This window comes from Echeneis naucrates, chromosome 2, assembly GCF_900963305.1.
Source record: "Echeneis naucrates chromosome 2, fEcheNa1.1, whole genome shotgun sequence".
Taxonomy (NCBI): Eukaryota; Metazoa; Chordata; class Actinopteri; order Carangiformes; family Echeneidae; genus Echeneis; species Echeneis naucrates.
In genome coordinates this window covers 18571952-18588283 of record NC_042512.1, presented here as the reverse complement: position 1 = coordinate 18588283, position 16332 = coordinate 18571952, and the positions used below count along the sequence as shown (strand labels likewise).

Genomic DNA, 16332 nt, shown 5'->3' with positions numbered 1-16332 from the left:
GGATAAGTGGAGGCCATTTCAAGACTTTCTCGATGTACTGAATGTTTTAAATCATGTTTAGAGGAGGAGATATTTTTAAGGAAGGCCAAATTTGAAATCACACACTGAGCTGGTTAGCTTACTGGGTTTTCATCAAAAGTGTACAAAAAGAAGAAAACAACAACAAAACAAAAACAAAAGGGCCAGATGATGATCAGGTACTAAATATTTTACCTGGGGGCCTTCAGGCAAGGCATCACTGAGAGGGACCTGCTGCTGTTGTTGTTGTTGTTGTTGTTGTTCCTTCTTTTTAAACAACAAATCTTTTGTTTCACTGACTGCCGGGAAAATTAACCACAAACACAATAATAATAAAGAAAAAGCACCAGATTGTTTTTGCTCTAAAAGAAAAAACTCCAACGGTGAGAAAAGAAATGAAGCTGACTTTAGTTTATCAGGACTCACATGCAAAGGCAGCGTTGCAGTTCTTACCTGGACTCAGGTGGAAACGCCGGAAGTTTGTTTCAGGAGTGGTGAAGCTCCCGCACTTAGCCAGCAGCGCCACTTCCTGTTACGTGTTTCAAAATAAAAGCACAGGCTCCATTTCTTTCAGCTCACTTCCGGGTTTTATTTCGTTTTCCATTTCCTTGGAGAAGGTCGGGCTGCAGCCACTTGAACACAACTTTATAGAGCCAATGACAACTGGGAGGGCACAATCAGATTATGGGGAGGAAAACTCCGCCCGTCTCACAAAAACATCAGGGATTTTTTGCTGTGATCCATAAATATGGCAAAAATAACTTAACTTCTCCTATTTGGAGAAACACAGATTATCAAAATGCACAGATAAATAAAAACAGCTCACTGATTTACACAGCAGACGGACACACACAGATTTAAAGTACCTTCATATTTGGTGTCAAGCGTTCATTGTAGTTGGAAAATGTTCTATTTTTGGTCTTTGAATCAATAATCTGTAAAATTGCAAATCGTAAAACTTTCAGGCACTTTGTTTTTTTTGCACTGGTGGTCGTTTTGGGAGCAGCAGCTGGTTCGTACTCTATTTCAAATGTGTTAGTGAGTGTTTCTAAAACTACTTCAGTGCTTCAAAAGGCAGAAAATAATCTGAGAACTTCTGCTTTGTGGGTTCAAACGTCAAAAATGTTGTTAAACCTTCTTAAATTTTGATGTCTGAGGCTCGTCACTAACAAATACAGCTATAAAATGTGAGAAATATTATTTCAAACAGCTGTTTTGTTTGTTGTTTTTTTATCTAAATTATGAATTATGTTTACAAAAGGGAATGAATATGAGCTGCTTCAGGAGCGTTTTCAGCCACTCGATGGGATAAAAAAGTGGAAAACTGTCCGTTTTTATCTAAAATATATCATGACTGGTCAGCAGTTCTCCTTTTGTGGAATCAGACATTGGCAGAGTCTCTCAGCAGCAGGATGAATCAGGGTGAGTCTTTTTCTCCAAATCCACGGTGTTGTTGTGGATCAGATGATCTGCTCTGTCGTCCAACGCCAGGATACGTCGCACCGCCTCCTCAAAGGCCAACGCCACGTTTGTGGCGTCCTTGGCGCTTGTCTCAAAGTACGGCTGTCCGCCGTTCTTGTGGCACCACTGCCTCACATCCTCCCCGGACACCTGTCGCTCAGGGGCGTCCAGTTTGTTGCCCAGAACCACAAAAGGGAAGTTGTCGGGGTCCTTCACGTCGGCGTAGTAGGTGAACTCCTTCTTCCAGTTGTCCAGGTTGCTGAAGCTCTGTCCGTCGTCCAGGCTGAAGGTGAGCAGGCAGCAGTCCGAGCCGCGGTAGAACGGCGTGCGGAGGCTGCGGAAGCGTTCCTGACCCGCCGTGTCCCAGATCTGCAGGGTGACGTGCTGCCCGTCCACCTCCAGCTCCTTGTTCAGGAACTCCACGCCGATGGTGTGGAAGAGGTGCGAGTCAAACTTGTTGGTGACGAAGCGGTTCATGAGGGACGACTTGCCAACGCCGCCGTCGCCCAGGAGGATCACCTTCAGGAGGGTTGACTTGGACGTCATGGCTGCTTTGGGACAGCAAAACAAAAACATCATCATCACAACATAATGAGAATAAATCTCACTTTATATACAACAAACCCAAAATCACACTTTGACCTTCTCTGGTATTCGGTGTCATTTTGATCCTTGACCTTTCACCTTTGGCCTGACAGATAAAGTTCCTGTTGAAATACAAACAAGCTTCAGCTTAGTGAGCGTTCACTTTTCACACATCATTTTTTTCTGATGAAAGTCAGTCAACAGACTCCTCACTCGACAACATAACTTCTACATGCATGAAAAGATTTCACGTGGACCGCTGAATCGACTCAGCAGCCACAGAGACAAGATGAAGCTATTTATATTTGACCATCGATCTTTTTCTTTCTTTTTAAAACAGGAATCTGAGAGAAATCATTTCATTTCAAGTGTTCACCCACTGAGCGGCTCAGCTGAACCACAGTTATCCCACCGACACCTCGGGATGGAAATAAAGAGGATCAGCTCCTCCACAGCTCAGAGAATAAGATGTCCGAGTGTCAATCACCAGTTAAACTTCACGCTTCACCGTCATGTGACGAAAAGTTAGCCAGCAAATCATGAATGAATGAGTGAGCTGCTCCAGTTATGTTCAAAGCAATAAAAAAAAAAAAGCATTATTGGATGTCTGAATCCATAAAAACATGAGAACACATCAGCTGAGCAGCGAGTTTGTCACATGAACAGGCAGCAATGCACTTTTTTAGCCCAATTATGAGCCAATGAGGGGCCCCTTTGTCCTGAGATCTTCAGATCAGGCCTGATGTTGGCAGAAAAAAGGACATAAATAATGAAAAAGGTAATGCAATACAGGGGAGACACACACACACACACACAGCAGTCATGTGCTTCATTCAGCTGAAGATTCACATTTAGATTATTACTGGAAAATAAATTCAGCTGATCACATGATGTATTTATCACAGTGTTTTTATGACTCTCACCTTTTTCTCGGTGGTTTGTTCAGTCCCGGGTGTGGTTGGTGTTTTCACCCGCCTTTCAATCACAGCTGCTGTTCAACATTTACAGGAAAGAGAGTCCTCCAGCCTGCTCGGGTTCACTTCGCTTTGAAACTAAAATCTCACCTCTCCTCTGTGTTGATTTGGCCACTCTGTCGGAAATGTTGCGGCAGAAATGAACAAAAAGCGCGGCTGTCCGATAATGGAAACCCCAGCCGCGGCGCGCTCCTGACTTCACTTCCCCGTTAGAACCAAAAACAAAATCAGATGTTTTTCACCCGGAAGACTGCAGCTCAGGCTCCCCTTTAAACATACCTGTCAGACTGGTGGTGGCTCTCCGGTTAAACTGCCCTCATCCATCCCGGGAAGCTGCAGCCGTCGGTCGGTCACACCGCGCTGCGGCCGCTGCTGACTCTCATGTGACCCGGAGCGGCCCGCCTCCCTCCGGCAGTCATGCGCCTCCCTGGAAGCTGTCAAAGCCTCCACACTGTTTAAAAGCCCTTAGACAGACCAAACTCACCTCTCAGTCCCACTCATGCTGCTCAGGAGACCATTTTTACATTTAATGAACCCTCAGAAGGTCAAATCAGCTGCTGAAATAAACACACAACTGAGCTGGGATGACGGCAAACTTATTTCTGAGCTGCAAATAAAGCACACTGAGTGTAATTTATGATGATGGCTCTCATAAATACTGTTGTACAACACGTGCAAAGATGACAGAAGTTTGTGTGTTAAAAAGGGCTTCAAACCAAAGGGACAATTATCTGATGGTGAGAAATCCGCCACCAGCTGTGTGTTTGGCTATCTTTGGACAAGTTTGTCTCTTTAAAACACAAACACACCAAATAAATGGCCCATCTCGCTCACAGAAACTGAGCATGAATACAGAACTCACTGTTAATTTTAGAAAGCACATCTAAAGTACGTCTTGGTTACAAAAAGATGATCAAAAAAAACAAAAAAAAAAACAACCCACAGCAGCTATGACAGAACTGAAACTGCACAGTCAACGGATCGATGTGATGATTCGGGCCACCTCAGCCGAGCGGCAGGGGACGTCCAGCCCCGAGGCCCAGCACACAGATTACAGACTCACATGCTCGACCTTCTCTGAGGTCACATGTCTCATCTACTGGATCCAGTTTGCTCCAGATGAATGGGATATTGTAGAAGGCCTTGGGGGGGCTGGGCATGTTTGCTCAGGAATTTATCCATTCACAGCCCAAATAACATACCAGAATAATCTTTGTTTCCTTAAAGTGGAAAAATGACACATCGGTCAGCTGGAGAGGTCGATCTGAGCAGAGAAGCAGCTGAATGGAGCTGATGGACGCAGTTACAGGCGGCGACTTGGCTCTCCGGCCGCCACATTCAGCCATGCAAAGAAAACAAGAGACATCCCCTGAAAGCATCTTGTTTAAACCACAAGCACAGAGTTCATCCAGCAGGAATGTCCTGTCCTCGGCGTGCCTCATGGTTGTGGAAAATGCTGAACTTCCTTTTCGGCCCGTGTCCCATTTCTATGGTTTCCCAACGTCTGTCTGACAGTTCAGAGTCAGCGTTCAGAGGCAGACCCAGCGACTGTGGTACCACTGCTGCCCACATCCGCTGCAGGTCACAAAGGTCATGGCATCCTCATCAGGGCCCCCCCGCCTCACCCACGCAGGCAGGAAAAGGGCGCCCCTGGACACCTCGGACACCTCACAGTCCGAGCCGCCGCACCTTTTGCAGCGAATCTTCTGCGTCCGGGTCCCTTCCACCCCTCGAGGAAGCTGCCTCTCGCTCACGCCCCGGGAGGAGTACTCCTCTCTGAGCCGGCGGAGGTCGGCGCTGGCCATCTCCTCCGCTGACATCTGGGCGAAGTCTCCGGGCGACAGGGAGCCGCTCAGCAGCCCCTGACGGAGGTGGCTGTTTTTAAGGTTCCTCAAGTTGGCCACCTTGCTCCTCACGCAGGTTTTGTATTTGACCTGATTGGATGCGTGGAGGTCGTGGATGTGACGCTCGATGTGTCCAGCCAGATGTGTCGCTGCTTCCTGATCAGTCGTTTCAGGGCAAAGGGCCGCGACCAGGAGCTGAACACATTTGTTTCTGATAGATTGGAAATCAGAAGATGCTGATGCGCTCTCTCCGGTGGAAGTCGGCACCTGGAGGCCATTTTCTGCCGCTGTGGATGACACTTCCTCCTTCAGAGCTGAACCAGAAGGGAGCTCCTCCTGATTTAAAACTCCATCAAGTGATGAAGAAACCGTGCAAGAGAGCTCCGGCTGCTTGCTTTCCTCCGTGCATCGATATTTCCTGTACTGTCTCTTCCACTTTGACAGCAGGCTCTTGACTTTCTTCTTCACGCCGTCGTCGGAGCAGCTTCTCAGGAGCCTGTAAAGGACTTTGATGATGTCCGTCCTTTCCAGCTGCTCTGCTGTGACCTCAGACTCATCCAGGTCAGCGAGGAGGGTCAAAATGTTCCCGTAGCTTCTGTCTGCAGTCACTTTCTCTATCTGCAGCGCGCTGTGGATGATTTCCTTGGTATCCATGGTGGCTACAGACAGATTCAACAGTTAAGAACTCAAAAAGATTCAAACAATCAACCTGCAGGGAAAGTAGCAATCAACACAAACATGAAAATTAGAGTTTCCAGAGTGACGTGATGTCTTTAAAATGTTCTTTCGAGGGCATTGGGCTCAGTTTACCTGAGATTCTTCATGGTTTGGTGCTTCTCCACACACAGCAGGCCCAGAAAACGTCTACATGGGAGCAGCCATGTTGAAACTGTCTGCAAACAGGAAAAACAACCAAAAACCTCCACTAGGTGGCGATACAGCCCCAAAGAAGCAGACCCATCGATGCCGTCATGGAGGCCTTCAGTCAGCAGAATTATACAAAAGACCTTCTTGCTCCAAACTTGTTGAAGAAATGGTGCTCAGGATGAATCCAAGACTTGATCCAGATGGTTAGATATGAATGTCAGTGTCTGTGGCCTCTAACTCTGTCCTGGGGTTTTTCTGTTTAAATCTGGATATTAAATCAAAATCAAGCATCAGGAAATCGTGTGACAGTGAGCAGTTGTTCTGAGATTGGGTGATTTGTCCCGAATGTTTAGCAGGATTTGATTCCTTTGTGCGCTGGATTTGTGAGTGTGCATTAAGCTTTACAGGTTATGACGACAGGCTTTCAGAAACCTGGCCGGAATTTATAACTCCATTCTCTGAGCTGACGACAAAACTGGAGCAACTTCAGTGTGAATACATAGGAAGAGCTGTGGGCATGACCCGGGATCCCACAGATTAAACCATCCATTCAGGGATTATTCATAAATACGTTTGTGGATTAATCTGTGTTGTTGTGACCGTTCTTTACTTTTGTCTGGACAGTTGTTGGACCGATTTGCACCGTGATAGAGCTGCATTTTTGGGCTCAGCGTGCAGAGACTTGACACCCTGGCATAAAAAAAGAAAAAGGGGATTTAAAAGTGGAAGGTATCTCACAACAAGATGAAGAAGCTTTTCAGCTGTTGGGCAATTACATGTTGTGAGGGAAGGAGATGAATGAGTGCGGAGGATAATTCATGCTTATGGAGCTACAACAGGAGATGTTTCCGTGGATTAAAACCACCACAGTGTGAAGACAAGAGTGCAGGTAGTTGTTATTGTGTCCCGAGAGCCGGCAGCCAACACTGTGCATGACTGACTCAACCTGCACACAGAGCAACACAATCAAATACACAACATATGATGTGTTTTATATTACATTGCTCTGTTTGAAGGAAATGATTGACTCATGTGCCGGCGGAAGGAATACCACATTTATATGTGTTTTTGTATTGCACTGTATCTCTGAGTTCAAAGATACAGATGGCTGACATTGATACGTATCGTGTGTATATATATATATATATATATAAATATCTTTAACATCATTTATGTTAATTGATTCAGAGAACGGGAAAATACAGAAATGAGATCAGCATCCGTTTAAACGTCCCTTTGGAACGACTCCACTGTGATTGGAAAGCTAAAATGGTCGCCTGTCAAATTAAACATGATATTATTCACGCACGGATGCATCCACGACATGAACAGATGAGCAGGGTGTCATTATGTAACCAGCAGAATGACATCACCCTCTTACCTTATATTAAAAATAAAAAATGCTTTCAAGAGACACACAGCTGGGACAAATAGCAGCAGAGGCCCTGAGGGAACGCTGATAGGGCGTCTCTCTGGGTAACAGCCTCTGGCTCCCACGTCCTCGGGCAGCAGCTTTTAAAACCCCAAATGGAAGTTAAAGCTTCCAGGAGGCATTTAGCAGAGTTAATGTCTAACTGCTCCGTCCAAACAGTGTGAGGCCTTTAATGTCGGCGTGCGTGTGGGAGGTGGGACTTTCAACATGTAACTGGAGGTTTCTTGCAGTTGTGCGTAAAGTGCGCACTGAGTTTGTGACCTTTTGGCCCCCAGCTGAAACTTTGTGTTGCCTCTGTGTGTGTGTGTGTGTGTGTGTGTTTGTGTTGACATGGGTGGGGTCCAGCTGGGCCTTCAGTGATCGAATGTTGGACACCAAAAAGCAACAAGCAAAGTCGCACACTGCCGGCCCCCCTGCCTTTTGTTCGTCTCGCCGCACATGGCTGGGATTCCCGAAAACACCAAAAAGGCTCCTCAGATCTTATCACATAATTTCACTGAGGCCTGTCTGCACTTGTGTGCTCCTTATCTGTGTGAATGGAATTTTACCAGCACGCCAACTCCACGATGCAGCTTCGCCAACGGGTGGCGCTCTCTGCGCTGCGCTGACTTCAATGGAGCGCTGCGAGGAAGTGGAGTCCTGCTGTATCACATCCTGCTTTTGTTGTCTCCGCCTCTTGTGCAGACCACGCCACACTTTACGGCGTGTAACACATGAGCACAGACACACACGAGCACGCACGCACACACACACACACACCACCCCACCCTGAGCTTGAGAAATCCTGAGGAAGAGGAGGAGGGAGTGTTTCTTGTTAAAGTGATCAGTTTCTTCATGGACAGACATTCATGACAACATGGTAAGTACCACCTAGCCCCCCCCACGAACACACACACACAACCTGAAAACCCCCAAACACTCCAAGCACAACTGCAGAACACACAACACAACACAACACAACACAACACAATAAAAGTCATTCTCACCATCATTGTGAAAAGCATCCGTCTCTGCGGATAAAATACTTCAAATGAAAGTATTGTCTGTCTTATCTCTTTTGTTGTGTTTGTTAAAGTTGTCTAATTTCACTTAACATCACACACACTGAGGTTGTGAATGAGATTACACAACATTTATTTTCATGCAGTCCTTAAATATAAAATTTTTCTTCAGCTCTTTGCACAGGATGGTTTTAAAAACACACAGTGGGTGACTGTTTCAGGGAGTGAGAGCAAAATCAGCTTCTATTTTCTGTGTGTGCATAACGCTCCTGACAGTGTGTGTGTGTGTGTGTGTGTGTGAAGGTGGGGGGTTGCTCGGCTGCTCCCTCCTCACCCACCGACCCACAAACGATGACCTTGATCTCAAATGACAGGAGTGGAGCTTGTTATTCTGTGTTTCTTTTCTCCCACAGGGTCGATCGTGTTTTGACTGACACACAGCAAAGTTTCTGTGTGTGTGTGTCTGTTTTAGGGGTTATAGAAGCAGAAATGTCGCCCAGGCTGTAGCTGATAGTCGTACTCGTGCAGGAAATGAGACTCCCCAAAGGTGCAACCACAAGCCATAACAGCAGGTTTGTGCTGTGTGTGAAAATATTGTCCTTTCCCTGATAAGACTGATGGATGGCAGGACCGATAATGAAGCACGGTGATATCAGCCTGTTGTCAGAAGCACAGGCCAAATTAATGCTTTTATTTTGATAGCGGGGAAACTTTAGAGCTCATGTTGCCTCATGGATGAAGTGATGCAACATTAGACCGACATCCCAGAGGAGGCGACCTGAGATGTATATTCCTATAGATTGATAGATTTTACATTCTACTTGGCACTGAAGGTCCAATCCTCCTCGGTGGTGACCATATGCCCCCCCCCTCCTCCAGTGCACCAACAATTATCCACATTGATTCATCACATTTGTTTTCCCATGAAACTCCCCCTCTCTCCCACATGGGAGAACGGCCTCCAGCGGGTTGCAAATAACCACATCCTTCCACGTCGCTCGCAGTTGTGCAGCATCTAAGATTTGTAACGTGATCTCCACGTTAGAGGAGAGGGGGTGAGGCTCAGGGCCGTTCAGCTGTGTGCTCGACCTGCAGCCGCAACCAAGTCATCATTCCCGAGAAAGTCCAAAACAACCCGCATCATGCAAGGGTTTATGGGTAAAAATAGATATGCTCACCTGACAACCAGCCGTTATGTCTGGAGAGTAAACACATTACCGAATCACATGTCGCAGCTGATAACAGATATCTCTGACAACATAAAATGTTTGGAACAAAGACAAAGTTGCCAGACCAGAATTACCAGGAAACAAGTTTATGGTGACTCATGAGACCAAAAACACAAACGTGGACAGAACTAAACTTTTTATCATCGCGGCGAGATGACATGACTTTTAACAAAGAGTCGTGACCGCAGGACTAATTTAGACTTCATTTTATCTTTGTTCTTTCATTTAGCAGGATTCAGCTTTTTTTTGTTCCAGTCTTTTGTGCGTTCAGTGAGTCTTTATATGTCGTTAGTTCTATAGTATTTCTGTGTGAGGAAAATAAAACATGATGTGCTGGCCTGAGCTTCAGTCACAGCACATTTGTCTTGCAGCTAAACGTCCTGCTCCTGTCGTTGTTTTTCTGACCTCACAGTTAAATATCTACCTGAACAGGGAGGTTTGAACAGGCGTGATCCGGCTCACGGAGATAAGAACAGAAGGTGCTTTTGTCCTGAAGGGTGGTGCTGAACATTAAGTAACAGCAGTATATTCATACGTGGAGGAATAAATATGCATTGAATTCCTCTCCGAAAAGGTTTCTGTTGTTCTTTAAAGTGAGAGTTGCAGGACAGTTCCAGGTTGTAATGTGAGAGTATGGACTGGAAACGCAGATCTTTCAAAGGTATTTCTCCAAAACGGAAAAGGACAGAGCCAGCATGTACTGTCCTTCCTACATTTTTAGCCTTCAGTGTCCTCCCCCCGGTCCCTCCCCCACCTCTCTGCTAATTTCCGTTGGGTGATGGAGTCTGAATTCCAGATATCCCACAGTTCAGACACTTTATCACCCCGTTCACCTTTCATTCTTCTCTTCTACCCTCTCCTCTTCTTTTTTTATCCCCATCCTCTCTTTCTCCTTCATTTCCTGCTCTTCTCCTTCCTCTCTGTTCTTTCTCCTCCTCCACACAGATTTTTCCAAACACATTCCTCCCCTCCCACATCCTCCATTACTCCTATCGGTATCTGTGGATGGATGCACGATCTGAGCTCTGAGGATCGGGATGGCTGACCAACTGTTTGAAAAGAGGGACTGGAGACAAAACAAAGTGTGAAGGAAACTGTGGGACGAAGTGTGTTGTTGGGTTGGATTTGGACACGAGCCACGGGAATGTGATCACTCTCTTTGTGTTTATGTGCATGCTCAGAAATGCACCCACAAATTCCTTCTTGGTCATGTGGTGAAGACATCAGCGGCCAACTGAGAGCAGCAACCACCTCAGTGTTTTTGTCTTTGAGTAATCAATAAACACACACACACACACACACACACACACACACACACACTCTCATACACAAACATGCAAAGATGAGATGAGAAAGCTGAGCTGTGAACAGTTTAGGTGTCAAAGAGGTGCAATGACACCTACAGTTCTTTGCTCCGAACAAAAATAAACTGGAAACGCTGAAAATGTTTTTGAGCTTTAAAATGCTCAAACACACAATTTAAGTCACTTTTGAATACACAAATACACATAAAATACAAATACACAAAACAGCCTGTCTCTTGAAAATGAAAAAGGAGGAAGAAGGAGGAGAGTTCTTAACTTGGAGATGAAGACAATATTTATGATCAAACGTCACGTGTGGCCGAAGTGGAAGAAGTTTAACCAAATAACTTCAGCCTCAAATGAACCTGATGTTTGAAGTTAAATATAAAAATGAAAACACGACAAAGTGAATTTTAAAAACGCAGCTCTCGACAAACACTGTTGTACAATGCTAGGAATGTGTTTCTGAGCGTGCTGGATGATGATGCTGCACATCTGAGAACGCTTCGAAGAGCCAAACATTTGGGTGATCTTCAGCATCAACAGCGTGTGTTCATTTTTTGAAATCACATCGCAGGAGTGCAGAGGCCAACGTGGAAGGCGGAGCTCCTTCTGGCGCCTGATGGATCAACGTATCAGATGGATGTGGCCATCACCGATGTGCATCTGTGGCCCGAAACTCTACTGAGAGGATGAAAGCCGACGTGATGCCCCGACTCTCAGGGAGGACATCTGACGGCTGAGCGCAGGTCGTGCCTGTCTTGAACTGGAGGCCTTTCTGATTTGGTGGATCTGAGGTTCACCACAACACTGCGTCTCACTTCCTCCTCAGCCTACATTTCACACTTATTTCACTCCCAAAGCGGAACTATACATTAAAAAAAAAAACAAAACAAAACAAAAACCACACAAACAGACACTGTGGAAGTACCACAAAACAACAACAGTCACGTAGTCTGATATTGTGTTTAAATAGCTTTGTTTACAAAATGAGGGGAGACGTCTCCTCCTGTTTGAAAACGTCTCATCACTTTCCTTCAGAATAAGAAGACCTTGAAGTTAATTTCCAAAGCAAAGACGGATCAGAAGCTGGGACGTGACAATGCAGGAACTGCGGGGTTAAAGTGTGAGCACTCTGATACTAACAGTTGGTCAAACACAGCAGCTGTGACCAGGACTGGAAAAGGGGAAATGCTTTCTCTGCGCGGTGCAAAGGTTCACAACCTCGCACTGGCTGCCTCGACAGAGTTACATAACGGTGACCATGTGAAAGAAGAAGAAGAAGAAGAGAAAAAATATGAGGCAGGAGAATGAAAAAAATGAGGGGAAAGATAGATGACAGAGAGAAAAGGGGGAGGAGGGAAAGAAAGCAGATGATGTCATCGGTTTCATAGTAAGAGAGAAGGGGATAAAGACAGCAGAGCAAACACACAAACACACTCTGCTGTTTTCCTTCCTCTCATTCTCTCAGTCAGAGCCAAATGCCATGACGCTGACTGACAGCTACAACGTGGGCTTCGAATTTCAGCAGATGTGGCAAACTGGCCTTATTTGGCATCGCAGGGGAAGAAAAAAGGAAGGAAGGGGGCAGCGAGGGCCAAAATTCCACATCAGGTTTTTATCAAAGCGAGACTGATGTGGAGTCAGCAGCAGCAGCAGCAGCCTCTCGAGCTCTGTTTGACTACAACGAGGGCTGAATAACAATATCCGGACACTATCAGGTCAGCCATCTTGTGAAATCTTTACTTCAGGTAAACAAAGCAAAATGTCTGATGTCCTCTGATGTGCTGACACTGAGCCGTTTCGTTGTTTTCGTGCTGCGAAGAAATGACGGACCACCTGCGTGAGAAGAAGTGTCCCGAAGCTGCAAAGTCCCCGATCCGATCTGATCTGAGGAGCCCGTGTAGAGGCATCTTTGTCTGTCACTAAGTCGGTGTGGCGACCTCAGAGCACAAACAGTTCATTTTGACACATAAAGACACATTCAGCTGCTCGCATCTGACAAAACAACCAACAGGAAACAGAACAGACACCTCCTTGTCTGCTCTGTGCTCGCCGTTTTCAGAAATAGCCGCCCCCGCTGTTATCAGGCCTGGGTCACACTTCCTGTCTTTCTGCTGCACTTGAATTCATGCAAAGGATTCTGGGTAAGGACCGAAGGTACAGTAGATTCTTCCTCCCCCTGCCAAGCTACGGCAGCAGGAAGTCATAGGTCCCACTTCCTCCTCTGTGAGAGCAAATGCAGAAGTGGAGATGGTTGAAAAAGGACAAAGGTCGCTCTCACTTCTTCACCTTCATCAGCCGTCACAAATGCTCCACATTGTGACGCATCCCGTTTGATTAAAACTCTTTTCTGAACCTCTGAAGGATAAGAGCCAACTTTGGAAGACCTTTCCTCGCATAAATCCCCAAGATGCATCACCCCTGAGCCTGTTTTGTTGCTTTATTTCTTAAACAGCGGGTTAGGGTTAGGGTTTATTCATTCATATATCCCATTTAAACGCGTCAACAAGCTGTTTGGGCTGATGACTCAAACTGCAACTACCCTGCACTGGACCTGGACTGTCACAAACCGTCACATATGAGAGCAGAGGCGAGTGAACAGGATGGGACATTAGTGAAGAAATGCATGTTCTAGGCCTCGAAAAATACAATATTTGATTCAGCTCAGTGGCTTCTTGGGCCCAAGCAAATGTCCGATCCTCCCACATTCCTGACACAAAGGCTGCTCTCTGTACTAAAAACAGTGGCTCTTCAGCAGAAGGGGGAAAGAGTCCCTCCTGATGTGGTGATGTGTTGTCCTTGTAATGGGCAGGTTATCTGGCAGGTTTCAGTGTAACAGAGGAAGGGACGGCCCACATTCTTTAGAGCTGACCTCATGTTGACAGCCATTATGCCTGCTCTGAAAACCAAAAAGTGGGCATGTAAATCCAAAAAGCGGCCGAGGCCGACACATAGAGAGAGACTGGAGCTGAGAATGCATCAAATCTTAATGAGGCTCCTTCGCTCTGAAGTGGGTGAAGCGTGTTGTTATTTATTTCTCTGTCTCTTCCTCTTGCACTTCTGAACTGTTTATTATTGCAGCTTCAGTTACAGGAGATAAGCAGATAAGGGGAAACTGAGAGAGTCCTGAAAATAAAAAGAGTAACTATGTTCATTTGTGTCCAAATATGGTCACACTGATGTGTATTCTACAGAGACGCTCCAAAAGCCTAAGCTCATTTTTTCATTTTTTCACGCCCATGCTATGAAAACAAGAGAGCTGACCTTCGACCCCCGGTGTACGCTCGGTGCACCTGTTGTGCACAAACACGCCAACCCTAAGCCACACACACGGCCTCCCCGAGGCCAGGAAATCATACATATTCATTTTCTTCCTCTTACTTTACCTGCCACGGCCAATTCATCGCCCGGCTGGAGAACGAACAACAAAGGCTGCTAATGAGCAGGAATGCCCACAGATCAGTGAAACAGCACGACAGCTGCCGCAGCAGGGGGTCCTCTCACTGGTCGTCTGTTAAATCGGACAATGGCGCGCCTGGCTTTTCCCGCCACGGCTGTGTTGGTACTGTACAGCAGAAAAGAGCAGAGGGGAGTCACATTGGCTGCTGCTCTGAACGGTTTTTGGAGCTGATGGACAGACTGTTGGGAAGAGGGCCTTATCAAACGAAGGGCAAAAGGCCCAGAGTGACTTTCCATCTCGAGATAAAACGCTGCACATTGTACTTTTATGGACGACTTCCTGCTGCGGGGAAAGTTCGAACAACTTGCAAGAGTTGACTTCGCCAGACGGGCATTTTTTTTATATTTATATGAGGTCTTGAAATTAATACTGCAAGAATATATCCGTTTACTAAGTTATTCTCATTTAGGCTGAGTCTTAAAACATCAAAAACCTAAAAGGAAAGACTCAGTAAAATAAATTTCATTAATAATTTGTTGTATTAGTACCAGAAATGATCCCAGAGCTTCCAGAAAAACCAAGTCCATCATGCAGGGAAATGATTTTCCTGCAATTTTAGAAGGCAGCCACAAAAATAACAGAAAGAAGCTCAACATAAACTTGATATAACTTCAGTGAAAATGAAAGTATATGACACTTAAGTAGGAAAATATGCCCCATGACAAGTTCTGCTCAAAGAAGTCGTAAATATCCTGGAAAATTGGCCTCAAACACACAGCAGCCATAAAAATCTATTCAACTATTTTATTGCCACGATCCCCCTGCAGTGTAATAAATAGAAGTGTTACTTTCCACAGACACCGTCGCGCTGCACATGCCCGCTGCCTCACAGCACAAGCAAAACAATTGTAATTCACAACATCCAAACCATCCAGAGATTTACACGTCACATTTAATTCACATACAGAGTGTGTGATGACATAAGTGGGACAGAAGCGGTTACAGTAATTCCCATCTGCTGCAGCGGCCCGGTCTAATGTCTGAGGAATGCACAACAGGAGACGTTGGCTCGTGGAGGAGGAATGTTCTCAATTATAGAAGATCTGGGTGGAGTGAGTGTGTGTGTGTGTGTGTGTGTGTGTGTGTCAGCGAACAGGCCAAAAGTCAGAAGACTAAAATTTGTTTTGAGGAAAAAGGACAAATAGCTGATGTTTGTGTGTGTGTGTGTGTGTGTGTGTGTTCACGTGCAGCCACTCCTCCACATTTTGTCTGCCATCACTGCGCTGCTGGATGGATTACATAAGATCAGGTCTGATTGGCTGCTCCGAGCACGACAACTGGACCGCTCTGCACAAACGCATCACGGTGGATTATGGGTAATATTGGAAAGTTGCATTAAGGGCAGCCGGTCTGTTTTCTCAGTCTCTCTGGGCTCTATTGATATTCATACCTTTAATAAAATAGTGCCAGGGCTGAGAAAGGAAAACAAAGAGAGAAAAACTGTGAGATTTGTTTTTATTTGAGCAGCGTTCTTCAAAATAAAAGCCCTGAGGGTGGCTTTATAAACGAAAGGTGGACAGTTCAGACGAGCTTACATCAGGTTCAGCCCTTTATGTCGAAGAAAATGAACTTCAGCGGCCCGTGAATTCATCTGTTTACCAGAATCATTGAGTATCATGTTGCTATTAATTCAGCGAGTTGTGTTACAGACCAACTTTTCAGAGGCATCAGCATAATTCATTTTCTGCAACATAAATTCTAAATAAAGAGCAAAGCAGCAGAAACTGGCAACGTTTCACAGTTTTTACACCAGCCAAATCCCATTCCTGTCAAAGTCAGTAAAAATCACTTTTGGTTCAGTTTGTAACGCCTGAATTGGGCCGACAGGTGTCAAAATCAGCAGTGAGAGTGACAGGCCTGAGCACATTTGACCCGTCTTTCACTGCAAAGATACACAACAACACAATCAGCAGAGACAAGCTGAGAGCCCAAACACCCCCCCCCCCCCACCACGGGACTGAAGCGAATCAGCGGATCAGCTAGTTTGAGTCACAGCCATCGATTTCTCGAGCCATCTGCTCACTTTTGGCCTAGTCGAGCATTTCCATGACAACACGGTGTTGATAAATGGAGGAGAGTTTTATTTAAGTCTGCAATCTGTTCGTGTTCTGAAGTTAACTGTCGGCTGCCGCTTCCTTTGTGTGTTTATTAAAA

The 16332-nt window shown here is 45.7% G+C and overlaps 2 protein-coding genes across 5 annotated transcripts; both read right to left on the bottom strand.

Annotated features, from left to right (window-relative positions):
- Positions 1-592: 592 nt before the first annotated feature.
- LOC115055512 (ras-related protein Rab-9A-like) lies at positions 593-3825 on the bottom strand. 4 transcript variants are annotated; one of them, XM_029521380.1, is made up of 3 exons: positions 2988-3825; positions 2122-2186; positions 593-2027 (listed from the first exon to the last, which is right to left on the bottom strand). In XM_029521380.1, exons 2-3 carry the CDS (start codon positions 2141-2143, stop codon positions 1420-1422), a joined length of 630 nt encoding a protein of 209 aa, XP_029377240.1. In that variant the 5' UTR covers positions 2144-2186; positions 2988-3825; the 3' UTR covers positions 593-1419. The 4 variants fall into 4 exon arrangements, with proteins under 4 accessions (XP_029377240.1, XP_029377248.1, XP_029377266.1 ...); XM_029521388.1 differs by having other exon boundaries at positions 3318-3825; XM_029521406.1 differs by lacking the exon at positions 2122-2186 and having other exon boundaries at positions 3318-3822.
- tceanc (transcription elongation factor A N-terminal and central domain containing) lies at positions 3545-5763 on the bottom strand. The gene is made up of 2 exons (XM_029521367.1): positions 5693-5763; positions 3545-5541 (listed from the first exon to the last, which is right to left on the bottom strand). Exon 2 carries the CDS (start codon positions 5534-5536, stop codon positions 4568-4570), a length of 969 nt encoding a protein of 322 aa, XP_029377227.1. The 5' UTR covers positions 5537-5541; positions 5693-5763; the 3' UTR covers positions 3545-4567.
- Positions 5764-16332: the final 10569 nt, after the last annotated feature.